Source organism: Neovison vison, chromosome 6 (genome assembly GCF_020171115.1).
Source record: "Neovison vison isolate M4711 chromosome 6, ASM_NN_V1, whole genome shotgun sequence".
Classification (NCBI taxonomy): Eukaryota; Metazoa; Chordata; class Mammalia; order Carnivora; family Mustelidae; genus Neogale; species Neogale vison.
Window position 1 is genome coordinate 49,732,222 of NC_058096.1, and position 27,770 is coordinate 49,759,991.

The 27,770-nt window shown below is 39.4% G+C and overlaps 1 protein-coding gene across 10 annotated transcripts in view; it reads left to right on the forward strand.

The window, feature by feature from the left end:
- Positions 1 to 27,770, forward strand: part of NXPE3 (neurexophilin and PC-esterase domain family member 3) — a 44,823-nt gene that overhangs the window by 9,140 nt on the left and 7,913 nt on the right. For all 10 annotated transcript variants that reach the window (XM_044251280.1, XM_044251286.1, XM_044251283.1 and 7 more), the window contains 2 exons: positions 14,688 to 15,442; positions 21,310 to 21,383. In XM_044251280.1, coding sequence (XP_044107215.1) covers positions 14,688 to 15,442; positions 21,310 to 21,383 — 829 coding nt within the window. The remainder of the gene's footprint in view (positions 1 to 14,687; positions 15,443 to 21,309; positions 21,384 to 27,770) is intronic.

Consider the following 27,770-nt stretch of genomic DNA (forward strand, 5'->3'; position numbering starts at 1 on the left):
GGGTCTAGGTTGAGTGAGGAGGCAGGAAAAGGGAGAAAGAGAGACTTGAGAGGGTAGGCCAGAGTCCCACATCATTGATGTTATTGCAGGAAGGATTGTGAGAAAATTCCCCTAGTACTCCTGCTTTAGTTCTTGAGAACTTGCGGGCTGAATGCCAACTAAGAGCTCTAATTATCTGCACCAGGACTATCTCAGCAATAAGGGAGAAGGGAGATATAGAGGGCAGTGATAAACGATTAAGACAATTCTGACATTGACAATAACAAATAGTTCTTTTGATAGCGTGCAGTAAAACATTTTCCCTGTCTAAAGAGGTCATCTTGTCCAAGTTGAGAATATTGCCATGACTTTTGAATTGTTCAATTTATTACTGTGATGAAAATTGGTAAAGAAGATTAGGGTAGGGGATGGAGAGCAGGAAAGGCTCTGAAGCTTGGCAGTCTGCCATCCCTTAATCTCCTTTCCATCCTATGCTTCTGATTGTAATGATGCTTTTCTTGTGATTAGAGTATCCAATCATTTCCTGAAAGGTACAGACTCAGTTTTAGTTAAAAATATCACATAATATGAGAAGGAGGTGTATGTAGCAGTATCCAGCAAAAGTTGTAGAAGGGATCATTAGTATCTCTCTGAGAAGCTCTCATTGAGCACGTCCTGTTTTTTCCCCACTTACTGATATTTTAAATATATATATTTTTCTGATTGTAAAGATAGTACCAGTCTGTTAGGGATTTGGCTACAAGTAAAGAAAGCTGATTCTGGCTGACTTTAGTATTATTAAATGAGTAATATTAGTAAATATTAGTAAATATTACTCATTTATAGTAGAGTCAGGAGGTAGTTGGGCACAGCTGAGGCTTTGTTTTTCTGTAAGTCTCTGGAGTCTCTGTAAGTTCTTTGTAAGTCTCTTAGCTCTACCCTCCTTCCTTTGTGTTAGCTTTTATGCATGGCATCCTCTTTCATGGTTGGATTTTAGGATGCTGTCATAGCAGTAGGTGCTTGTGTCCTTGTTCATGTTCAGCTTAAGAGATAGTTTGTTTCTCATAACTCTCTGAAGAGATTACTTGCATTTTTCCATTTGCAGCTAAAATTCAGATAGCTCTTACTAGAACACTGGCATGGTCTGGGTTTGACTGCGTGCATCCACCAGAAACTTCTAGCAACCTCTCCTGGATTTTCATAGGCTAGGATTGGCTTTAACCCACTGAGCCACCCATGCACCCCGAGACTGTGTTATATTAATTTCAAATGAACAATACAGTGATTCACCAATTTTATATATTATTCATTGCTCATCCCAATATATGTACTCTTAATCCCCTTCACCTATTTTATCCATCTCCCTACCAGCTTCCTTCTGGCAATCACCAATTTGTCCTTTATATTTAAAAGTCTGTTTTTTTTCTTTTGTCTTTTTCTTTCTTTCTTTGCTTTTTCTTGTATATCGCATATGAGTGAAATCATATGCGATTATGTCTTTGTCTTACTTCACTTAGCATTATGCTCTCTAGGTCCATACATGTTGTTGCAAATGGCAAGATTATGGCTGAGTGATATTCCATTGTATATATATATATACACACCACATCTTCTGTGTCCATTTTTCTGTGGATGGACACTTGGACTGCTTCCATATCTTGGCTATTGTAAATAATGCTGCAGTAAACAGAGGGGGGCATATATCTTTTTGAATTAGTGTTTTTATTTTCTTTAGTTAAGTATCCATTATGTAGTTACTAGATCATTTGGTAATTCTATTTTTAAATTTTTTTAAAAAGATCTTATTTTATTTATTTGTCAAAGAGAGAGAGAGAGCACAAGCAAGCAGAGCGGCAGGCAGAGGGAGAAGCAGGCTCCCTGCTGAGCATGAACCCTGGGATCATGATCTGAGCTGAAGGCAGGCGCTTAACTGACCGAGCCACCCAGGCATCCAGTAATTCTATTTTTAACTTTTTGAGGAAACCTCTGTACTGTTTTCCACAGTGGCTGCACAAGTTTGCATTCCTACCAACAGTGCATGAGGTTCCTTTTTCTCCACATCTTTGCCTTCTGTTGTTGTTTCTTACGTTAGCCATTCTAACAGGTTTGAGGAGATAACTCATTGTGGTTTTGGTTTGCATTTCCCTGATGACGAGAGATGTTGAGCATCTTTTCATGTGTCTCCTGGCCAGCTGGATGTCTTTGGAAAATGTCTGTTCATGTCTTCTGGCCATTTTAAATTGGATTTCTTGCTTTTATTTTATTATTATTATTATTATATTTTTTTGGTGTTGAGTTTTATAAGTTCTTTATGTATTTTGGATAGTAATTCTTTATGGTTATGTCATTTGCAAATATCTTCTCCCATTGCGTAGGTTGTCTTTTTGTTTTATTGATTATTTCCTTTGCTATGAAGAATTGTTTTATTTTAATGTAGTCCTAATAATTTATCATTGCTTTTCTTTCCCTTGCCTGAGGAAATATATCTAGAAGAATGCTGCTGTGGCCAATGTCAGAGAAATTACTGTCAGCGCTCTCTTCTAGGATTTTTTTATGGTTTCAGGTTTCCTATTTAGGTCTTTAATCCATTTTGAATTTGTTTTTCTGTATGGTGTAAGAACATGATCCATTTTAATTCTTTTACATGTAACTGTCCAGTTTTCCCAACACCATTTGTTGAATAGACTGTCTTTTTCCCATTGCGCATTCTTGGCTCCTTTGTCAAAGATTAATTGACCAAATGATCGTGGGTTTATTTCTGGGCTCTTTATTCTGTTCTGTTGATCTATGTGTCTGTTTTTGTGCTAGTACCATACTGTTCTCCTTACTACAGTTTGTAGTATATCTTGAAATCTGGGATTCTGATAGCTCCAGTTTTTTTGTTTTTTAATTTATTTATTTGACGGAGAGGGGAAAGAGAATGAGCAGGTCAGGTTGGGTGCAGAGAGAGAGAGAGAGAGAAGCAAATTTCCCACTGAGCAGGGTGCTCGATGTCATGGGGCTCCATCCCAGAACCCTAGGGTCATGACCTGAGACAAAGGCAGATGCCTAACTGACTAAGTCACTCAGGTGTCCTGTGATACCTCCAGTCTTATTCTTTTTCAGGTTTGCTTTGGCTATTTGGAATCTTTTATGCTTCCATACAAATTTTAGGATTATTTGTTCTAGTTTTGTCAAAAATGCTATTGGTATTTCATAAGGATTACAGTAAATCTGTGGATTGCTTTGGGTAGTATGGACATTTTAACAGTATTAGTTCTCCCAGTCCATGAGCATGGAATATCTTTCCATGTGTTTATGTCATCTTTAATTTCTTTTATCGTGTTTTGTAGTTTTCAAATTACAGGTCTTTCACCTCCTTGGATAAGTTTATTCCTAAATATTTTATTGTTTTTGGTGCAATTGTAAATGGGATTGTTTTCTTAATTTCCCTTTTTGCTGCTTTATTTTAGTATATAGACATCCAAAGGATTTCTGTATATTGATTTTGTATCCTGAAATTGGTTGGTCTTGAATAGCTGGGATGGCTACCCAAGGAACAAGAGTAAGAGTAGGAAAGGAAGAGAGGAAAAGGGTAGGAAGGAGAAGGGGGTATGTCAGGAGCACGCATGGATTGGTTCTTAATGGTTTGTTATATCCTTACAATAACTGAAAAAGAGAAGGAGGATGGAATGTTTCCTTTTTAAAAAATTTTTTTAAAGATGTTATTTATTTATTTGATAGAGAGAGAGTGAGAGAGAGACAGTGAGAGAGGGAACACAAGCAGGGGAAGTGGGAGAGGGAGAAACAGGCTTCCAGCCAAGCAGGGATCCAGATGCAGGGTTCGATCCCAGGACGCTGGGATCATGACATGAGCTGAAGGCAGACACCCAGCGACTGAGCCACCCAAACGCCCTGGATGCAGTATTTCCCAATAGGCAATCAGTAGATAAGAGAAAATTTTCTTTTCTTTCTTTCTATTGAGATAGATGACATATAACATGTAGGTTTAAGGTGTGCAGTGTGTTGATAGGCTATTTATGTATTGCAATATGATTATCACCATAAGATTTTATAATATCAGATCTTATAACATAGTCTTTAATCTATTTTGAGTGGTATAAGAAAGGGTCTAGTCATTTGTCTGCTTGTTGTCCAGTTTTTCCAACACCATTTTTTGAAGAGACTATGCTTTGAGTACTATGCCATTGAGTATTTGTGTCTCCCTTATCAAATATTAGTTGACTCTAGGGGTGCCTAGCTGGCTTACTTGTTCTTGATCTTGGGGTCATGAGTTTCAGCCCCACATTGGGCATAGAAATTGCTTAAAAAAATTGGGTGATTGTGTATGTGGGGCTTTATTTTGGGGTCTTAATTCTATTCTGTATTTGTGGCAGTACTGTACTGTTTTGATTACTATAATTTTGTAGTGTAGTTTGAAAACAAGAAGTATGATACCTTTAGTTTTGTTCTTGTTTCTTAGGATTGCTCTGGTTATTCAGGTCTTTTACAAATTTTGTTTTCCCTGTTTTTTTTTTTTATTAAAAATGTCACTGGAATTTTGATAGGGATTACTTTATAAATGTCTGTTAGGTCCATTTGATATAATGCATGTATGGTCCAAATCCAGTAGTTCCTTGTTGATTTTCTGTCTGGATGATCTGTCCATTGCTGACAGTGGAGTATTGAAGTCCCCTACTATTCTTTTATTGTTGTCTATTTTTCCCTTCAGTTCTGTTAGTATTTAATATATATGTTAATATATGTAGGTGTTCTGTTGTTGGGTTGGTATATGTTTATGATTGTTACATCCTCTTGATGAATTGACCTCTTTATCATCCTATAATGACCTTTTTTGTCACTTGTTACTGTTCTTGGCTTAAAGTTTATTTTGTTTCATATAAGCATAACCAACCTCTCTTTCTTTTGGTTTTTACTTGTTTGGGATATATTTTGTCATCTCTTTGCTTTCAGCCTGTGTGTGTCCTTAAATCTGAAGTTACCTTTTAGTCCACCTATTTTTTTGGAGGGGATGGGTCCTTTAAAAAAAAATCCATTCAGCTATTATTTGCCTTTTTCTTGGTGAATTCAATCCACTTACATTTAGAGTTATTTGTTGATATATAAGGACTTAGTAATGCCATCTTATTAATTGCTTTCTGATTGTTTTATATTTTCATAGTTTCTTTTTCCCTCCGTTTATGCCTTTTATATAGTGGTGTTTTTCTGTAGTGGTATGCTCTGTTTTTCCTTTCTCTTTTGAATCTATTCTGTTTTTGCATTGTGGTTATCATGGGATTTATATCTCATAGATAAAGCTGACCCTTTTAACTCTATAACAACTTAACTTCAGTAGCATACAAAGCTCTATCTACCCTTTTACTGATGTGGGACTTGATCCCAGGGCCCTGGGATCATGACCTGAGCCGAAGGCAGATGCCCAACTGACTGAGCCACCCAGGCATCCCTACAATTACAGTTTTCTAAATCTGACTGTATGTTTCTCTTTACTGTTCTGTAGAATACTTTCATATATTCTCATGTCACCAATTAGTTTCTTCATTCATTCAGTTTGAAGAACTCTTTTCAACATTTTTGCAAGGCAGATCTAGTGGTGATGCACGTTCTCAGCTTTTGTTTGACTGAGACAGTCTTCATTTCTCCTTCATATTTGAAGCTAACTTTGCCAGACTCAGTATTTTTGGTCGACACTTTCTTTTAACACTTTGAATATGTCATTTCACTTTTCCTGGCACAGAGTTCTGCTGAGAAACTTGCTGATAGCCAAATGGGTGTTCCTTTCGGATTATAGTCTTTTTTTCTGGCTGCTTTTAGGATTCTCTGTGTTTGTTTTTGACAATGTTATTATATATTGTCTTGAAGAAGGTCTTTCTGCATTGAGATAATTGGGTGATCTATTAGCTTTGTGAACTTGGTCATCCAGTTGTATTCCCAGGTTTGGAAAGTTGACAGCTTTTATCTTTTTATTTTTTAATATTTATTTTTTTATTTTTTGGGAAGATTTTATTTATTTATTTGACAGACAGAGATCACAAGTAGGTAGAGAGGCAGGCAGAGAAGGAAGCAGGCTCCCTGCTGAGCAGAGAGCCCGATGTGGGTCTCCATCCCAGGTCCCTGGGATCATGATCCGAGCGAAGGCAGAGGCTTTGACCCACTGAACCACCCAGGCGCCCCCTGTCTTGTCTTTTTTTTTTTTTTTTTTTTTAAAGATTTTATTTATTTATTTGACAGACGGAGATCTCAAGCAGGCAGAGAAGCAGGCAGAGAGAGAGGAGGAAGCAGGCTCCCTGCCGAGCAGAGAGCCCCATGCGGGGCTCGATCCCAGGACCCTGGGATCACGACCTGAGCCGAAGGCAGTGGCCTAACCCACTGGGCCACCCAGGCGCCCCTCTGTCTTGTCTTTTTAAATAAACTTTCTGGCTCTCTGCTCTTTCTCAAATCCTGATTATTCGAATAGTTGTACATTTAATGTTATCCTGTAGATCATGTAGACATTCTGTGTTCTTTTTCATTCTCTTTTTCTTGTTCATTTCTGATCAGGTTATTTCAGAGTTTTTGTTTTCCAGCTCACTTATTATGTCTTCCATTTTATCTCCTCTACATAGAGATGCTCTCTATGGCATTTTTCGTTGCATTCATTGCATTTCTGTTTACCTCTTTTTTATGATTTCTCTCTCTTTGTAGATTTCTCATTTTGCTGATGTACTTGATTGAATTGTTGAGTTTCCTTAACCAGCTATTTTGAATTCTTTATCAGGTAGCTTGTTAAATTCTTTGCCTTTGAGTTAGGTTATTGGAAGATTATTGTTATCTTTTGGTGATGATGTGTTTCCTGGATTTTTCATGTCTTTTAGGTTTGCATTGCTCTTTTTGCCTAAGGTAGCAGATACTTCCTCAAATCTTTGCTAGTTACCTTCAAATGGGGTAGACTGTTCGTCCTGTAGTATCTGGGGTTTTCTTCTCCTTAAGTGGCTGTGTCTTCGCCACATTTTCGCTTCTTCATATGATACAATTCTTAAGCTCTTATCTCTTCCCTGAGTCTTATAAACCACCAGGCTAGCTGTTGTTAACTTCTTTTGTTTTCTAGAAAGTGGCACTATAACTCAAGTTTCTAGTTTCTTCTTTGCTGATAGATATTAGTCTGTTTTTCTGATAGCATTCATTTATCAGACTTACACTTGCCACCTACCTGGGAAGTGTATGCCAGGAGCTGTTGCAGTCAGAGGAGGTGTGAGTTTAGTACTCAGGGTGTTGGGCTGCTTGTGGGCTTGGTGGGGAGATTGTCAGGTGAGGTTCTCCCATAGGCTTATGGACCACCTTCCTGCTAAAGTTTTGAGCACAGTCAGCAGGAACTTCATCCCTTCAATGCCCTTTGATATTCTCATTTGCCTTTTTCCTGATCTTCTCCCTCCCACCAGTTGTGGAGGTCCAGCCTCAGTACTCTGGGTGCTTCCAGAGAGTAATGGGTTTCCCCACTGGCATCTCACTCAACAGGGATGGCTGGGCATTAACTCCCACTCTCCTTTTCCTGCTTGGGAGAGGGTGCTGTGAGAGTTCATCCGCACTGTGTTGTGTTGGGGAGGGATAGCACCAGCAGAGTTTCTGATTACCACTCCTCGACTCCACCAGGGGCATGCTGGAATCTCCTGCTCTAGGGAAAGCTGGATTTCCACCCATTCTTTTTCATTCATTGGGGTCTGCAGATTTTTCCTGACTGTGGCCATAAGGGGTTGGGGCAGGTTCACTGGCTCTTCTGCAGCCTATGCTGAGTCTGTCTGCCTATTACCGGATGCACATGTGGGTGAGGCGCCTCAGTCCCTTGGCATCGGGTGCTGTTCCCCACAACTCCCACAAAGGCCCCTTTGTTTGTGGACAGATGCCTGATGAGTTGTTGAAAGGGGAACAGAAAAGGAATGTCTTAGGCATGCTGATGTCAATTCTGGTAAGACAAAATTTTCTGTATTTTTGTTCCCTCTATTACTTTTTTTTTTTTTTAAGGATTTTATTTATTTGAGAGAGAGAGAGAGAGTGTGCACGACCAGAGTCGGGGCAGAGGGAGAAGCAGACTCCCTGCTAAGCAGGGAGCCCCATGCGGGGGATATTTCCTGGGATTCCAGGATCATGACCTGAGCCGAAGGCAGATGCTTAATCAACTGAGCCATGCAGGCACCCCAAAAGACTATTTTAAAAAAGATCTTTTATTTTTAAGTGATCTCTACACCTGACATGGGGCTCAAACTCACAACCCTGATATCAAGAGTTGCATGCTCTATATCAGCTGAACGAGCCAGATGCCCCAAAGAATTTTTTAGAAAAGTTTTACATTTAAAGTGAAATTTTGGGGTGCCTGACTGGCTCAGTGGGTTAAAGCCTCTGCCTTTGGCTCAGGCTAGGATCCCAGGGTTCTGGGATCGAGCCCTGTGTTGGGCTCTCTGCTTGGTGGGGAGCCTGCTTCCCCCTTCTCTCTGCCTGCCTCTCTACCTACTTGTGATCTCTCTCTGTCAAATAAATAAATAATCTTAAAAAAAAAAGGCAAAAAATTTTTTTTATTATTAAGATTTTTAGTTTAATTCCAGTGTAGTTAACATAGAGTGTTATATTAGTTTCAGGTGTACAATATAGTGACTCAGCAATTCTATACATAATTACTCAGCTCATCATCATAAATGTACTCTCTTATCCCTTTCACTTGTTTCACCCATTACCACCACTTTTCTTCTGATATGCTTTATTTATTATTATTATTTTTTAAGATTTTTATTTATTTATTTGACAGACAGAGATCACAAGTAGGCAGAGAGGCAGGCAGAGAGAGAGAGGGAGAAGCAGGCTCCCCACTGAGCAGAGAGCCCAAACAGAGGGCTTGATCCCAGGACCCTGAGATTGTGACCTGAGCTGAGAGCAGAGGCTTAACCCACTGAGCCACCCAGGAGCCCCTCAAATAAATAAAATCTTAAACAAAAAAAGGGATGCCTGGGTGGCTCTGTCAGTTAAGTGTCTACCTTCAGCTCAGGTCATGATCCCAGTGTCCTGGGATCAAGCCCCATGTGGGCTTTCTGCTCAGTGGGAGCCTGCTTTTCCCCCTCCCTCTGCTGCTCCCCCTGCTTGTGTGCTCTCTCTTTCTCTGTCAAATAAATAAATTAAATATGTAAAAAAATAAAAATAAAGAGCATAAAAATTTTAAAAAAAAGTTGAAATAAACAACTTTACACCTCAAGGAACTAGAAAAAGAAGAAACTTACCTAATGTTTAGTAGAGAAGGAAACAAAAAAAATAAGAAACAAATAAATAGAGACAAGAATAAATAATAACATAATATTGAAAATAATAGTCTGTTTAAAAAAAGTATATATTGGCGGGGCGCCTGGGTGGCTCAGTGGGTTAAGCCGCCGCCTTCGGCTCAGGTCATGATCTCAGGGTCCTGGGATCGAGTACCGCATCGGGCTCTCTGCTCAGCAGGGAGCCTGCTTCCCTCTCTCTCTCTGCCTGCCTCTGCATCTACTTGTGATTTCTCTCTGTCAAATAAATAAATAAAATATTTTTAAAAAAGTATATATTGGCAATGGTTTGATTACATTAAGATGAAACAGAAGACTCAAAAACCAAAATGAGAAATGGAAGAGAAAACAATACAACAGATACCGACAGAAACACATTGTGTGGTAACAGATTACTATAAACAATTATATACTAAAATATCAGATAACTTAGGAAAAAACTCAGATAAATCCTAAAAACCCAGAAGTCACCAAGATTGAATCATGAATCTTGGATCCAAGAGATAGAAAATCTTCTTGGACCAATAATAAGAATGAAGATTGAATTAGGAATCAAAAATCTCCCAGCATAGAAAAGCCTAAGACCTCATGGTTTCATTGGTGAATTCTACTAAACATTAAAATACATAATAAATGACAGTCTTTATCCAAATGTTACCAATAGGGGGCGCTTGGGTGGCTCAGCCGTTAAGCCTCTGCCTTCAGCTCAGGTCATGGTCCCAGGGTCCTGGCCTTGAGCCCCATATTGGGCTCTGCTCAGTGGGAAGCCTGCTTCTCCCTCTTCCACTCCCCCTGCTTGTGTTCCCTCCCTCGCTGTGTCTCTCTCTGTCAAATAAATAAATGAAATCTTTAAAAAAAAGTTACCAATAATAGAATAGAGGGAACACATTCAAAATCATTTCATGAGGCCCGTATTACCCTGGTACCAAGCAAAGAAAAACAATATAAGAACCAGGGTATTTGGGTGACTCAGTCGGTTTAGTGACTGACTCTTGATCTCAGCTCAGGTCTTGATCTCAGGATCCTGAGTTCAGGCCTCCCAGTGGGCTCAGTGCTGGGCATGGAGCCTGCTTAAAAAACAACAAACAATACAAGAACAAAAAAGTCTACTTTTTCCAATAAAGAATTGCTACTCGGACTGAATTTTCTGTTGATATCTATTTGCATCTACCTCCACCCCTTCATTCTCAATCTGCAGGTGTCTTTAGGTCTAAAATGAGTCTTTCGTAGGCTTAAAACAAAATCGACAGGAAATGTTTTGTGCTGATCTTAGCCTCTGAATTACCACTCTTGTTGCTGGACTGGCTCCTGTGGTTCTTACTATGACTGCAAGCAGGAAACCTTGAAAAACAACAACAAGTTTTGTTATTCATAGGTTCTGGAGGGTATACATCACACCTGGGGCAACACAGTGAGGTCATGGGTAGAGAAAGAGATAAAGAGTGTGGACCTGGGGTTCTGCTGTTTTGGGGGGAATCTAAGGACAGGGGCCTGGGGTTTCACAGGTTCACTCTTTATTGGTGAATTTAAAACATAAAAGTGGAATTTAGAACACAGGAAATGGTCACTTATCTAAATCTACCAAGATCTCTAAAGCAAAGGAGCCTGTTGGGGGAGGTGGTGACCTGACTCTTTATGTAGTCTTGTGGCTGGCATTGTGTTTTTCTGCGATAGGGGTCTTAGAAGTGGCTGCCTCTTTGAAGTGCATGCCTTAGCAATCAAAACTGAGGTCAAACCCCTCAGACTGTTTGAGGGGTTTGAAGTGGCGGGGGGGGGGGGGGGGGGGGGGGGGGGGTACCAGGTGGTGGGTATTATAGAGGGCACAGCTTGCATGGAGCACTGGGTGTGGTGAAAAAATAATGAATACAGTTTTTCTGAAAATAAATAAATTGGGAAAAAAAATTAAAAAAAAAAACTGAGGTCAAAATTCAGGCACTAGGATTACCAAAAAAAAAAAAAAAAAAAGCCCAACAAAAACAAAAGCAACTACCAGGGCTTACACTATAGTAGGAAGATTACAGAGATTTCCCATATACTCTTGGCCCCTTTACATCTTAGCCTCTCCCATCATTATTATTCACCAGAATGGTACATTTTCTTTTTTTAAGATTTTATTTATCTATTTGACAGGGAGAGAAAGCAAGTGAGCACAACTAGGGGGAGCAGTGGGCACTGGTAGAGGGAGAAGCCGGCTCCCTGCTGAGCAAGACCGGGATCATGACCTGAGCCCAAGGCAGGTGCTTAACAACTGAGCTAACCAGGCGCCCCTGGAATGGTACATTTTTTTAACCAAGGAAAAACCCACCTTGACCTACCATGATCATCCAAGGGCCATAGTGCACCACCCTAGGGTTCTCTGTTGGTATTGTATATTCTATAGGTTTAGATAAATGTATAATGACATCTGTCATTACTATAATGACATTTAGTAATTCATTATAATTATATAATTATACATATAATAATTCATTATAGTAATCATACAGAGTATTTTTTCTCCTTAAAAATCCTCTCTGCTTTGTCTGGCATTTCCTTTTTTTTTTTTTTTTTTTTGGTAGGGTTTTAAAATTTTATTTTATTATATTTAAATTCAAGTAATTAGCATACCATGTATTATTAGTTTCAGAGGTAGAGTTCAGTGATTCATCAGTTGCATGTAACACCCAGTGCTCATTACATCAACTTAATGCCCATCACCCAATTACACCAAACTCCTACCCACCTCCTCTCCAGCAACTCTCAGTTTGTTTCCTTAAGAGTCTCTCATGGTTTGTCTCTCTGATTTCATCTTTATTTTCCCCTCCTTTCTCTTTGATTCTATTTTTTATTTCTTAAATTACACATATGAATGAAGTCATATAATTGTCTTTCTCTGATTAACTTATTTCATCTAGCATAATACCCTTTAGTTCTTCTATCCACATCATTGCAAATTTTAAGATTTCATTTTTTATGGCTAAGTAATATTCCATTATACATGCATACCACATCTTCCTTATCTGTTCATCTGTTGGTGGGCATTTCTATAGACTGGCTTTTGTGGACATTGTTACTATAAATATTGAGGTGCAGATGCCTCTTTGGATCACTGTTTTTAGGCTTTGGATAAATACCTATTAGTGCAATTGCTGTCTCATAAGGTGTTTCTATTTTCATCTTTTTGAGGAATATCCATATGGTTTTCCAGAGTGGCTGCACCAGCTTGCATTCCCAACAGTGTAGGAGGGTTCCCCTTTCTCCACATCCTGCCAATGTCTGGTTCATTTTAGCCATTTTGGCTGGTGTGAGGTGGTATCTCACTGTGTTTTTGATTTGTATTTCCCTGATGCCTAATGATGTTGAGCACTTTTTCATGTTGGCCATTTGGATGTCTTCTTTGGAGAAGTGACTGTACATGTCTTCTGCCCATTTCTTGATTGTATTGTTTATTCTTTGGTGTTGAGTTTGGTAAGTTTTTTAAAGATTCTGGATACTAGTCCTTTATCTGAAGATGTGCACATATCTTCTCTCATTTGGTAGGTTGTCTTATGGATTTGTCAGCTCTTTCCTTTGCTGTGTAACAAAGCTTTTTATCTTGATGAAGTCCCAATAGTTCATGTTTGCTCTTGTTTTCCTCGCCTCCAGAGACATATCTAGCAAGAAGCTGTGGTGGCTGAGGTCAGAGAGGTTGCTGCTTGTGTTCTCCTTTAGGATTTTGATGGATTCCTATCTTACATTTAGATCTTTCATCCATTTTGAGGTTATTTTAGTGTATGGCATAAGAGAATGGTCCAGTTTTGTTCTTCTACATGTAGTTGTCCAGTTTTCCCAACACCATCTGTTGAAGATACCATCTTTTAAAAAAATGTTTTTAAAGATTTATTTATTTGACACAGAGAGAGAGAGCATGAGAGAGCACAGCAGAGGGAGCAGCAGAAGGAGAGAGAGAAGCCGACTCCCTGCTGAGCAGGGAGCCTGATGTGGGGCTTGATCCCAGGACCCTGGGACCATGACCTGAGCTAAAAGCTTATGCTTAACTGACTGAACCACCCAGATTCCCTGAGACCATCTTTTTTCCATTGGCTATTCTTTCCTGCTTTGTTGAAATTAGTTGAGCATAGAGTTGAGAGTCCATTTTTGGATTCTCTGTTCTTGGCATTTCTTTTCCATTCTTTCTCGGAATTTCCACCTCCTTGCATTGCCCATCTGTTCTTTCATGTTGTCTGCTTTTTCCCTTTGAGGTCTTAGCATATAAATCATAGTTGTTTTAAATTACTGGTCTCATTATTCCTACAACTCTGTCATATCTGAGTCTGCTTCTGATTTTTTTTTTTTTATGATTTTATTTATTTGTTTGACAGAGATCACAAGTAGGCAGAGAGGCAGGCAGTGGGGTTGGGGGAGAAGCATGCTCCCTGCTGAGCAGAAAGCCCAATTTGGGGCCCAATCCCAGGACCCTGAGATCATGACCTGAGCCGAAGGCAGAGGCTTAACCCACTGAGCCACCCAGTTGCCCCTGGTTCTGATGTTTGATTTGTGTTTTCAAGCTATGTTTTTTTTGTTTTTTAGTTTGTCTTATAGTTTTTTGTTGAAAGCTGAATGTGATGTACTGAGTGAAAGGAACTCTGATAAATAAGCTTTTAGTTGTGAGATGGTGAGGTGTGGGAGAAGTGAAGTGTTTTATAGTCCTATGAGTAAGTCTCAGTCCTTTGGTGAGCCTTTGCTACTGGACTATGAATTTCAGAAGTGCTTCTCAGGGGCGCCTGGGTGGCTCAGCCATTAAATGTCTGCCTTCAGCTCAGTCATGATCCCAGGGTTCTGGGATCAAGCCCTGAATTGGGGTCCCTGCTCAGCGGGAAGCCTGCTTCTCCCTCTTCCAATCCCCTTGCTTGTGTTCCCTCTCTTGCTCTGTCTCTGTCAAATAAATAAATAAAATCTTTAGGAAAAAAAAAAGTTCTTCTCAGTCTTCACCCTCTACAACTCGAGTTGGATAGATGGTTAGAATGGGCTGGACCTGGGTATGTCCCTTACCCCAGTTTGATTAGGTGCTGATGAAACCCCAAGGGATTAGGTTTTGGTAAAATAGTTTCTCTTAAGGGCAGACCTTGTCAAGAACAGAATGTTCTGTTGTATTTCCAAATGATTCCTTTTCTTCTTCTTCTGCTGGAACCATGAGGGTTTTTTCCCCCGCTGATACTGACTGTGGGAACCTGATTGAACTCCTGGAGGTAAAATTCACAGAAGTGTGGAGATCTTCCTGTGACTTTATTCCTCATCTTGATTTCACTGTGTTACAAAAAGGTAGCTCTGTAAAAGTAGTGATTTTTGAAGCAATGTCATCCCAAGTAGTTTTATTAAAGTTAAACTGAAGCAGAGGTGCATTTGGTTGATATAAGGAAATTTAATTATAGCTTTCTGTGGTTTTGTTTTTGTGTTTTTTTTTCTCTTCAGTACTTGGACCATGAGACTGTTTCAGCCACATTCATCGACAGTAGTGGACAGTTTGTTTCCTCCCAGGTGACAGGAGTTAACCGGAATCCTTACTGTGGCTATGAGCATCAGACTCTGTCTAGCCGGGAGCGCATGGAGGAGGACTCCTTGCTGGCTGCCCTACAATGGCAGGTGCCTGATGTGGGTCCGGTCCCCTTTCTGAAGAGCACTGACCCTTCTTCCAGCTACTTTGTTATCTTGAACTCTGCAGCCTTCTTCAAGGTGGGAAGCCAGCTAGAAGTGCTGGTTCACGTACAGGATTTTCAAAGAAAGCCCAAGAAATATGGTGGAGATTACCTGCAGGCCAGAATCCACTCGCCTAAGTTGCAGGCAGGGGCTGTGGGCAGAGTGGTAGACTACCAGAATGGGTTTTACAAAGTCTTTTTCACTTTGCTGTGGCCGGGCAAGGTTAAAGTGTCCATATCTCTCGTCCACCCCACTGAAGGGATCAGAGTTCTTCAGCACCTACAGGAAGAGAAACCACACAGGGTCTATTTCAAGAGTCTCTTCCGTTCAGGAAGAATTTCTGAAACCACGGAGTGCAATGTGTGTCTTCCTGGGAATCTGCCCCTGTGTAACTTTACAGATCTCTACACTGGAGAACCCTGGTTCTGCTTCAAACCAAAGAAGCTCCCATGCAGTAGTAGAATTAACCATTTCAAAGGTGGATACCTGAAGGGCCTTCTAACTGCTACAGAGAATGCTTTCTTCCAGAGGTACGTGCTCCTTGTTCTAGGGGCTAATTTAAGGGTCCTTTCCCACTGTTTTTGTCCCAGTTAGGAGACTTTCTTGTTTTGGTTATTTCCTTCATATATTTCTCTGAACGTGGCCCAGTTTGGGAGAGGTAGTGAATAAGAAAATATTTGTATTTTGTGAATAGTTTTTATTTATTTATTTTTAATTTATTTAGGTTCTTTTTATTTTTTAATTTGTTATTTTTTTTTGTGTGTGTGTGTTTTAAGTCACAGGTGTGCAACTTTACTTCATTAGTTAAATACCTTATGATAAATAACAGAATTAAATCAGAACTAAATATATATACATGTATATTAACTTCAAAGAAAAATGGAAAAAGGAAAACCTCAAAACCAAAGTGTATTGCCCTATTAGAATATCTAATGTACATCAAAGAATTGGAAAACAGGCATTTTTACCAAAGTACAATGTCACTAGGACATATGCATTGTAATTATAAAACCAAGTTTGGAAACACAAAGGGACCCCTGGCAGGGACACAGAACAACGAGCAGGTGCTGTGGGAGTAATAGCTTCTTTTTATTTTTAAGTAATCTTTGCACCCAACGTGGGGCTTGAACCCCTGAGATCAAGTTCCATGCTCCACTGACTCCCTGACTAAGCCAGGCAGGTGTCTCCTTGTGAATAGTTTTTAAAAAGTGAAACTAAGAGCTTATTCCAGTTCAAATTAAAGGCTTTTTTACCCTCATATCTATGTTTTACTTCAGAACTACATAGCACATCTAGAGCTGTGTAAGAAAAATAGCGTATTCACAGAACAGATAAAAAAATCGTCCAAGAACTAGAGGTCTTATAGTCAGGCTAATGGTTTAGCTTCATGTCTAATAAAATAAAAAAAGAAGTTCAGTTGGCATATTATCAGTTGTTAAAACCATATAAACATGTATTGATAGAAAAAAGACTATGGGGGTGCCTGGGTGGCTCAGTTGTTAAACATCTGCCTTTGGCTCAGGTCATGATCCTGGGGTCCTGGGATCGAGCCCCGCATTGGACTCCCTGCTCCACAGGAAGCCTGCTTCTCCCTCTCCCACTCCCCCTGCTTGTGTTCCCTTTCTCACTGTGTATCTATCAAATAAATAAATAAAATCTTAAAAAAAAAAAAGAAAATAGACAATATGATAACATTGCTGGGTTGATTTAATGATAAGAATGGGAAGCTAGGAATATCATAGCAAACTCTATTTTTAAAATTAATAGTTGTTGAAATTTTTGTTTTACTGTGTACAAATTTGTTTTTGAACAAAAGTATAAAACTTTTCAGTATAATGATCAATATATGGAATAGTGTGCAGATTAGAATGTATGTGGGATCAGTTCAAATTAAGATGTTTTCTTAAACATCCCATGTAGTTCTGAAGTAAAATAGCATACCTAAGGAAAAAAAGTTAGAAAGCGTATGGCCAAAATGTCCCATTATTTGAAAGAATGTAAAAATGTCTTTTATTTTTTAATGAAATACATAATTTAAAAAATATTCCCTGGCAGAGGGGTAGTTTTGTTGAGTACATCTTGGCAACCCTAAAAAATTTTATGTTTTATTGTCCTCTCTTTCCTCAGTGGGGGAGAAGTGCCTACCATAAGGTATATAAGGCTACAGGAGCTTCTACAATAAAGGCCTTTGATTTTTCACTTCTGGAGTCAGCTTTTGGGCTGACCAGTTTTTGTTTTTGGTTTTTTTTTAAAGATTTTATTTATTTATTTGAAGAGAGAGATCACAAGTAGGCAGAGAGGCAGGCAGAGAGAGGGAAGCAGGCTACCCTCTGAGCAGAGCCATCGTGACCTGAGTCTTGGAAGGCAGAGGCTTAACCCACTGAGCCACCCAGGTACCCTGGTCTGACCGTTTTAAATACTTTATTTGGTGGATCCATGCCATGCTGTTAGAAGGCCAGCAGAGGGAGCACTACTCAATGTATTTCCTGCTGCTTCAGTGGAGAGAAAAACTCTGCACACTATGACTTTAGCTTTAGTTTATCTTGTGTTTGATCTCAGAGAAGCTCTTTATTAGTGACGGTCAGCAGATTATTTCAGTTCTGTGTACTTTTTGCCAGTGTGTGAACACTGCTCAGTCACTCCCCTTTTAGAGTTGTGTTGTCAGTCCGCTTAGTGGCTTAGCAAAACAGAGGAAGTATAGCTTGTAATTTATTGAAATTTCATGTGGAAAAAGTGGGAAAAGGCTAGAAAATTTATAAAATTTAAGAATATTCCTGACACCAAATCCTACCATTAAAAACCAGAAAACACCTATGAGTCATGAAGGATGAAATAATGTATGTCCCTGTCCTTACTTGCATATCCTGGATAAATCTAGCTGATGGCTCTTTGTAGGAGAATCACTTTGTGGTAGAATCATTAGGAAATTCTAGTTCCTGGAAGTTTTCTGGGAAAATAGTGTTGAGGTGGCATTTTTGGAAACTAAACATTTGATAGTACTGATGCTGATTTTATTTTTGCATTGTTTTCTCTGTTTTGTACCAGCTAACTGAGGAGAAAAAGCAAAAGATTGAAATTGATCTTTTGAGGTGTCCTTGGGTGTACTGTTTTGAGTGCATGGCCTGAATATGTTAGACTGATAACCATTTTTACCTTTTTTCGCTTGGTGGCTTATAACATTGCTTAATTCATAAAGGATTAAGAAGCTTTGGTTCTGTAAATTACAACTGGACAATTAAAGTGCTCTCATCTTTGGTTCTTCACTGCTAAGGGGAAAAAGTGTTGGTTTTAGAAAGAACAACAGTACTTTGCTTAAATGATCTTATTAGTATAAAGGAAGGCCTTTTGAAAGAATGAGCTTCTCATGTGAAAAGCTTCCCATATATTTCCAGCATAATTTAATCTTTTTCTGTCTAAATTTGTGTTTAAAAAAAACCTTTTGAGTCATTAGAAACACTATAGGAATAATAAGAATGACTATCCACCTGTCTGTTACTTAGATTTACAGTTGTTACTATTTTGCTACATTTGCTTTCTCTTGCTTTCTCTCTGTAGGCGGATGTCTTTGTGTTATTCCCCCCACCCCCATCCCCTACCTCCCACCATTTGAGACTAAGTTATAGACATCATGGTGTTGCACGCATCAGTATGAGTCTCCTAGCACGTGCACTGTCCAGTATGTAACCAGAGCAGAGTTACCACACTTAGGGCATTTATCACTGATACAATACTAATATCTAATACGTAGTGCTTACTCACGTTTCTCTGGTTGTTCCAGTAATGTCCTTTATGGCTGTCTTTTTTATTTTATAACGATGTATCTATTTATTTTAGAGAGAGAGAGTATGAGCATGAAGCAGATGAAGAGGGAAAGACAATCTTAAGCCGAGTCCACATTCACACAGGGCTCAATCCCACCACCCTGAGATCACAACTTGAGTGAAAGCCAAAAGTTGCATGCTCAAGTGCCTGTGTCACCCAGGTGCCCCTTTTTATTTCTCAAAAGGATTTACTTATTTATTTTTGTTTTAATTAATCTATGTTTTTGTTTTTTTCTTTTGGTGGTGCAGTGGGTCTAAGCGCGTGGGACTCTTGGTTTCTGCTCAGGTCCTTATCTCAGAGTCTTGAGACCAAGCTGGGTGTCATGTTCCATGCTCAGCGTGGTGTATGCTTAAGACTTTCTCTCCCTCTCTCTCTACGCACTCCCGCCCCCCACTCTCTCTCTGTCTCTCTCTCAAAGAAATAAATCTTAAAAAGAAAAAAAGAGACTTATTTTAACTACTCTAACCTGTGATCATACATAGTGTGTTTAGTTATCTCTTTAATCTCTTTTAATTTGGAAGAGGTCTCTAGCTTGTTTTTTTGCAATATTAAGAATTTGGGTTGGGCTCTGCTGTCAGCAGTCTGTTTGTCCCTCTCCTTCCCCCTCTCTGCTGCTCATACTTTCTCTCTCTCTCTGTCTCTCAAAAAAATAACAAATAAATAATATATTTTTTAAAAGTTTAAAAAATAATTTTGATGTCATTGTTTTGTAGGTTGTCCCTTAGTTTGGATTTGCTCCTTTATTGTTTCTCCATGACCAAATTGATATTAAACATTTTTACAAGAAAATTACAAGGGGGAAATTTTCTTCTTTTCTTTACCTCAAGGCTTTCTCATGAAAGTGGTCTATTTATGCTATTTTAGAAGTCATGTCTTCTCTTACATGCCACTTATTTAAGCCATTTTCTATTTAGTGCTCGATACAGTTGAGCCTGAAAACCACAGGCATGGGGGGCTCCAATCACCTGCAGACTCTGTCCGAAATCTGCTCTAATTTCTGACTCCCTAAAAGCTGAATTACTGATATCTGACTGTTGACCGGAACCCTTACAGTTGATTAACACGTATTTCATATGCTACATATGTTATGTACTGCATTCTCACAGTAAAGTAAGCTAGAGAAAAAAATAATAAGAGACATTTACAGTACTGTACTGTATTTATTGGAAGAAATCCACTTATAAATGGACCTGCACAGTTCAAACCCATGTTGTTTAAGGGCCAACTGTACTGCCCTTCTTTGTATTTTTATTTCTCTCCCCCATTAGAATGTCAGTTCCATGAAGGAGGAGATGCTGTGTGTTTTGTGTACTGTTATATCCCTGACATCTAGGACAGTGCCAGGCACATGGTAGAAGCTTAAGAGTTATTAATATTTATTTTTTCTAGGTTTATTTATTTATTTGAGGGAGAGGGGAAGAGAGAGAGAAAGCACATGCAGTAGGAGGGGCAGAGAGAGAGGGAGAGAGCATCTTAAGCAGGCTTTGTGCTGAGCAGGAAGCCTGACTTGGGGCTCAGTCTCATGATCCTGAAATCATGACCTGAGCCAAAACCAAGAGTCAGATGCTTAACTGACTGAGCAACCCAGGCACCCCAAGAATTATTTATTTTATTTTATTAAAAAAAATTTTAATTCCAGGGAGCCTGGTTGGCTCAGTTGATCAGGCGTCTGCTTTTGGCTTAGGTTGTGATCTCAGGGTCCTGGAATCGAGCCCTGCATCAGGCTCCCTGCTCAGCTGGGCACCTGCCTCTCTGTCTCCTTCTGCCAGCTGCTCTCCCTGCTTGTTCTCTCTTTCCTTCTCTGTCAAATAAATAAATAAAATTAAAAAGAAATTAGAAAGTTAGCATTTTATTTTACTTGTTTTTGGTCTAAGCATAGGAGGTAATTATTGTGACCCAGTTTCTGGCATAGTTATAGCAAGTTTTCAGTACTTTCCCCCTGGACTCGACTCTCCCCCACTTTCTCACACAGCCCTCCATCAAATATTTTCCAAGCGTGGACTCTAGTCCAGGGCCTGTGCTAAGTGCTGAAGACAAAAGGTGAGTGAGACAAAGTCTGTGTCTTTGAGGAGTGTATGTCTTGGAAAGAGACACTCCAGAGTCATAGTAATGATGAACGGAGTATGGCAAGCACGTATCTGGGGACAGGTGTCTTCAGTAGGGACTTGTCTCTGTTCTGGGCAAGGCCTAAGGAATCTGACATGCAACTTAATTCTACAAGGATTTGTAGCCTGAAAATTAGATAGTGACATTCTCATCAGTGTGAGCCATTTTCCGAGTCCAAGGGGAATAAGTAATTCGGACCAGAATTTGTCATTTTGGAGCTTATACTGTCACTGGTAAGCAGTGAAAAATTGAAAACCTATTTAATTTTTATTCACTTTATATATCTATATAACCTGCTTATTATAAGAGACATAGTTTATGAATTGTGCTGATTAACATTTATAAGGATATTTCATCTTAGGGTTCTGTGAAATCATACCTGTTTTTTTATTTGCAAATGAAGATACACATATATTAGAAAATAAATGTTCTTGAATCTAAGCTTGTACTGTTTTTATTCCTTCTAAAGTGGTGTCAATATCAAAATGCCAATCAACTCCAGTGGACCTGACTGGGTGACTGTGATTCCCAGGAGAATAAAAGGTAAAAAGGAATGAGCATGATGATTTGTTGTTTTTCTTACTAAATGGGTGAGGCTCTGTGGTTTCACTAATGTTATAGAAACTTTTTTCCTCCTTTTAATATGCCGTGGACATTAAATTGGTATGCCATGGATATACTTCTGGGCACAATTGAAAATACTGAAAGAGCTTTTTGATTAAAATAACTCAGACCTTATGTATATGATCTTGGACTTTGCTATTTATACTCCTGTAAAAGTCATCTTCTTCCTTCTCTCCCCTCTCTGATTGGCTCCTCAGGAGCCTTCAGTGCTACACTGTCCAATATGGTAGCTACTTGGCTATTTAAGTTAATGAAATAACTAAATACAAAAATAAAATAAAGTCTAAAATTTAGTTCTTAAGTCACACATCTTCAGGAGCCATGTGTAGTTAGTGGCTGCCATGTTGAATGCATTTTATTTTATTTATTTATTTTTCTAAAGATTTTATCTATTTGTTTGACAGAGACAGTGAGGGAGGGAACAGAAGCAGGGGGAACAGCAGAGGGAGAGGGAGAAGCAGGCTTCCCGTGCAGGAGGGAGCCTGATGTGGGGCTTGATCCCAGGACTCTGGGATCATGACCTGAGTGGAAGGCAGACGCTTAACAACTGAGCCACCCAGGCGCCCCTTGGAGAGCATTTTTGATAAAATGTATCCATTATTGCAGAATTTCTGTCAAATATCAGTGCACTAGAGATACTCAAGAATGTGTATAAAACTGTCAGGAATTTTTGAAATCAGAAGCATCGGGTTAGTTAATGGCAGTTTTCTCAAAGTGTGATCTCTGCGTTAGCAGCATTGACATTCATGCGGACTTGCTAGAACTGCAGATACTCAGGTCTTATCTCAGGCTACTGAATCAGGAACTCTGGGGTATAGGTCCCAGGAATCTGTGTTTTAACCTTCTAGGTGATTTTGATTCATTGGTATGGGATATTAAAAGTAAGACAATGAAATTCTGGAGTAAATGTATATATTCTGTTTTTTTTTTTTTTTTTTTTTTTTTTTTTTGCAGAGTAGATGTAAATAGCTATGGTGACTTTTAGGAAGAAAGGATGGATATTATTAAGGAAGCTTATGCAGATGGTAGGCGAAGTCCTTTTAGCTGCTGAAAGCATGTATGTATAGTCCCCCATACACAGATATTGCAAACACTGATGCCGCAGGGCCTGGGTATATAATACATGTGAATCTAGTCATATATGAAACATCATCAGTGGAAATACTTTTATTTGCCTGGGCCTCCCCCTCCGTATTATCCCCCACAGTCCTGCGCTCCTCACACTTGTGTCCGACACCTCAGGAAGCCCCGTCCCACTACCACATCTACCCTTCTCTGCCACAGTCTCAACCTTCTGCCTAGCCTGCCTTGTCCCTGGGTGTCTAATGGCATAGTCACAGAGTGGAGCTTTGGATGGTTTATCTGCATCTGACAGGTCTTGGTGTTCAGCCAAGAAGTGGTTGTAGGTTTGTGATGTACTGTTCTGTGTAGAGAGAAGACAGATTTAGTAACCAGTGAGACTTTTGATGGATTTTTATTTTTATTTATTTATTTTTGAGATTTTATTTATTTACTACAGAGAGAGAATGAGTGTGGGAAAGGGCAGAGGGAGAGAGACAAGTAAACTCCTTCTTGAGCAGGGAGCCCTTTGCTGGGCTGGGTCCCCTACCCCTGAGATCATGACCTGAGCTGAAGTCAATCACTTGATGGATTCTCCCCCCCACCCAGAAGGGAAATATTTTTTTTTTTTTTGAAGATTTTATTTATTTGTCAGAGAGAGGGAGAGAGCACAAACAGGGAGAGCAACATAAAAAGGGAGAAGCAGGCTCCCTGCTGAACAGGGAGCCCAGTGTGGGACTCGATCCCAGGACACTATGATCATGACTGGAGCTGAAGGCAGATGTTAAACTGATTGAGCTGCATAGGCATCCCATCCCCTTGATGGATTTTTAGAGGAGGAAAGGAACCATAAATCAATAGGAGCATAATAGCCTGGCTTTGAGAAGACCATCTCAGAGCTGGAACATAATTGGAGAGAAAAGAGAAGGGCAATTGCTTTATATAATTAGACCCAGTTTAGGAGAGCTTCACTGCAGTTCACACTTGTTACCAGCAGGGTGCACTCAAAGATCCTAAGCCATGGGCTTGCATCCTTCTCTTCCTCCCTCTTTTTTTTTTTTTTAAAGATTTTATTTATTTATTTGACAGAGAACACAAATAGGCAGAGAGAGAGAGAGAGAAGCAGGCTCTGCACTGAGCAGAGAGCCCGATGCGGGGCTTGATCCCAGGACCCTGGGATCATGACCTGGGCCGAAGGCAGAGGCTTTAACCCGCTGATCCATCCAGGCACCCCTTTTCCTCTCTCTTTATCTTCCTCTCTTCTTCCTTCCTTCCTCTTTTTTTTTTTAAACACTGTTTTTTTGGATTTTAGATCATTTTAAACTTACATATGAGTCACAGAAATAGTACAAAGTTCCTGTATAGCCTACACCCAGCTTCCCTTTATGCTAACATCTTATATAACCACATAATACTTTCAAAACTAAGATTTTAACATCAGTACAATATTATTAACTACACTGTAGGGTTTGTTTAGATTTCATTAGTTTTTCCACTCATGTCCTTTTTCTGTTCCAGAATCCAGTGCAGGATCCCACATTGCATTTAGTCACCGTGTTTCCTTAGTCTTCCCTCTATGACATTATCTTAGGTGACTCTTAACTTCGAAGAGCATTGGTCAGATATTCTTTAGAATGTTTCTAGCTTTGGATTTGTCTGATGTTTTTCTAATGATTGGAGTGAGACCATGCATTTTTGGAAGAACAGAACAGAAATGCTGTGTCCTTTTTAGGAGAGTACATGATGTTGATAGGTATTGTTAACGATGTCACCTTTAATCACTAGGTTCACATGGTGTCTGTCAGGGTTCTCTCTTCTTTATATTTATTCTCTATTCTGGAGAGATGCTTTGAGATGGTGGAAGGCTGAATAATGGCCCCAAAGATATCCAGATCTTAGTCTTTCAAATTTGTGAATGTTGCTGTATATGGATGGTAAAGGAAACTTTGCATATGTGATTAAGTTAAGGGTCTAGAAATGGGGAGAGATTATCTGGATAATCGGAGTGTCCCCTAAATGCAACCACAAGTATCCTTTTAAGAGGGAGGCAGAGGGAGATTTCATACAGAAGCAGAAGGCTGTGTGACAACAGAAGCAGGGAGAGACTTGAAGATGTCAAGCTGCTGGCTTAACATGTGGAGAAGGGGGCCATGAGCCAGAGAACACAGCCCTAGAAGAGGCAATGAGACAAATTGCTCCCTAGCTCCTCCTGAGAGAGCATGGCCTTACTGAGACCTTGGTTTTGGCCCAATTATATGGAATTTGGACTTCTGGCCTCCAAAATGGAAAGAGAATAAATTTGTGTTGTTTTAAGCCACTAAATATGTGGTAACTTGCTATAGTAGCCACAGGAAACTACTCTCCAGATGTCTCTATATTAAAACAGGATGTAAATGTCCTGTTTCTGCTTATACTTTCACCCACTAATTTTTACATTCATTAGTAGATCTTGCCAGTAGCAATTATTTCTGTAGTATGTAATCCTCATTTTTTAATCTCTCATTCCTAAGACAGTTATTAATTGGAATTTTTCCGTAAGAAAGAGTTTTCCCCTTTTTCTTGTTTGTTTAATTATGGTGTTACAGGCTTATGACTCATGATTATTTATTTCATTATTTAGGTTATTACTTAATTCAACTGTTATTTATTTTGTTGCTCTAATTGCTCCGGTTTTGGCAATTGGGAACTTCTTCCATTAGGCTCCTGTGCCCCTTTGACATGCTGTCATTCCCTGCTCCCACCCACCCTCCCCCGCCCCCGGTGTAAGCACTTCCTTATTTTCTGGCCCCACAATATATTTCAGACCCATCTTGTATTTTCTTTGCCCTGGCCTTGGAAAGGTTTGTAGTCTTTCTACTTTTATTATTTTACTTATGAATCCTGTTTTTCGAAGGCTTTTATTCCTTACCAGCTCTTTAAATGTATTAGTTAACTTATTTTCCTACAAATTAAAATTATTCTAAGAAGCATATTTAGTCTGCTGAATTGTTCGAGATTACCTGTCTACCCCCAAGCATAGGTATAATTCTAGTCAAATTAAGGAACCATAGGGACAAGATCTGGTTTCTGACAGGCTTTCCCAGTGTCAGAATTGCTGTTGACTTTTCCTTAACACCTGTACTGTGGTCCCTAGACCATCATAGCCTAATAAAAGCCTTCATGGCTTTTAACCTCACCAACTAAACTAGAGCTCATTTTTGGGGGAGCTTACTGGGAGTTTGGGATAAAACTAGATCAAATAGCAATAGAATAAACACTCACATCTTTGTAGCCCTTTGCTATTTTATCTTTTGAGGGGTATCTTACAGATAATAGAATGCATGGATTGTAAATATATAGTACAATGGAAATTTGCATTTATATCTGTCTTTGTAACTGTGGTAGTTCACTTCTAGATGACTCCCAGGGACCCATGCCCATATATAATTCTTTTTCTCTCGAGTGTGGAAAGGACTTGCAGATATGATGGGATATCACTCCCATGATTTGATTATGTAACAAAGTTGACTTTAAAAAAATATGCTATCCTAGGTAAACCTGACCTAATTGGATAAGCCCTCAACAGGAACCAGGTTCTTTTTGAAGAGAGTTGAAGTGTGAGAAGGCTTCCATGTAAGGGAGATACTTTGTTACTGGGTCTAAAGGTGGAGGAGACCATGTGGGCACAAAGATAGGCAGGTTCTAGGAACTGAAGGGCATTCCCTGATTGATGAGCACCAAGGAAACAAGAAACTCAGTCTTATAACCACAAAGAACTGAATCTGGCCAACAATTATTTTTTTATTTTTTATTTTTTTAATTAACACATAATGTATTATTTATTTCAGGGGCACAGGTCTGTGAATCATCAGTCTTACACAATTAAGAGCACTCACTGTAGCACATACCCTTCCCAATGTCGATCACCCAGCCACCCTATCCCTCCCTCCTACCCCCAGCAACCCTCAGTTTGTTTCCTGAGATTAAGAGTCTCTTACAGTTTGTTTCCCTCCCCTGTCCTATCTTGTTTCTTTTTCCTTCCTTACCCCCCACAACCCCTCACCCTGCATCTTACATTCCTCATATCAGAAAGCTCTTATGATAATTGTCTTTCTCTGATTGACTTACTTCACTTAAGGTAATACCCTCTAGTTCCAACCACGTCGTTGCAAATGGCAAGCTTTTGTTTTATTTGATGGCTGCATATATTCCATTATATGTGTGTGTGTGTACACACACATAGTGCATCTTCTGTATCTGTTCATCTGTTGATGGACATCTAGGTTCTTTCCATAGTTTTGGCCAAAAATTTGAATGAACCTGGAAGCAGATTTCTCTCATCTTTGGAAAGGAGCACAGCCCTGCTGACAGCTTGATTTCACCCTGTGAGACTCTGAGAATCCTGCTGTGCCTTGCCTTGGACTCTTGACTGAACTCTTGATAATAAATGTCCCTTGTTTTTGAGCTGCTTAAGTTCGTGGTGGTTTGTTACACAACAATAGGAAATGAGTTAAGTATAACTACCACGCACATGAAGATACAGAATGTTTAGTACATATAGAATATTTCCAACATTCCAGTGTTCTCTGTATTTAGAAATGATTGAGACTACTAATACTACTAGAGTATTAGACTTTAATGACAGCCCTTCAAAACAACTAGTAATTTAACCATTTTGTAGATAATGAGACAAAGTTCCAGGGACTCATTCAGTTTGACACCTACAGGGGATTAAGAAGATGAGAGTTTAAGTGATTTCTGGGGTCTCACATTGGGGAGGTGGAGCCAAACATAAACCAGAGCCTCTGACTCTCTGGCCCCTTTTCTGTGTCTCTTAACCCTGCTTGGGAGGTGTGGTGGAGGACATCTTGCTGTTCGGGTTTGTCTGCAGTAGTGGAATCCATCAACTCTCTAAAATCTATGCATCCAAATGATGGAGTGAATGATGAAACACTGTTGGATGTTGGTGAAAACCAGACTGGTGCTGTAATGGATGGCACGTCACTCTGATGTTGATGTGGTAGTGTAGCAAATTGGACAAAACTATTTTGAAGACAAGCGCTTTCCAGTTGTTGGAAAAAATACTTCCTACAGAATACATTTTATTTGGCTAATTTAGAAAATCAAAGGGCTCATATCCTCCATGTAAAATCTAACTAACTGATACCATTTGCGGGTAGGAAGCCCACTCCCACAACTGTATCTGTAGTGTAATGTAGGCCTTTGTAAACAGTAGAGCCCTGACCACTAGCTGTCCCTACAACTCTT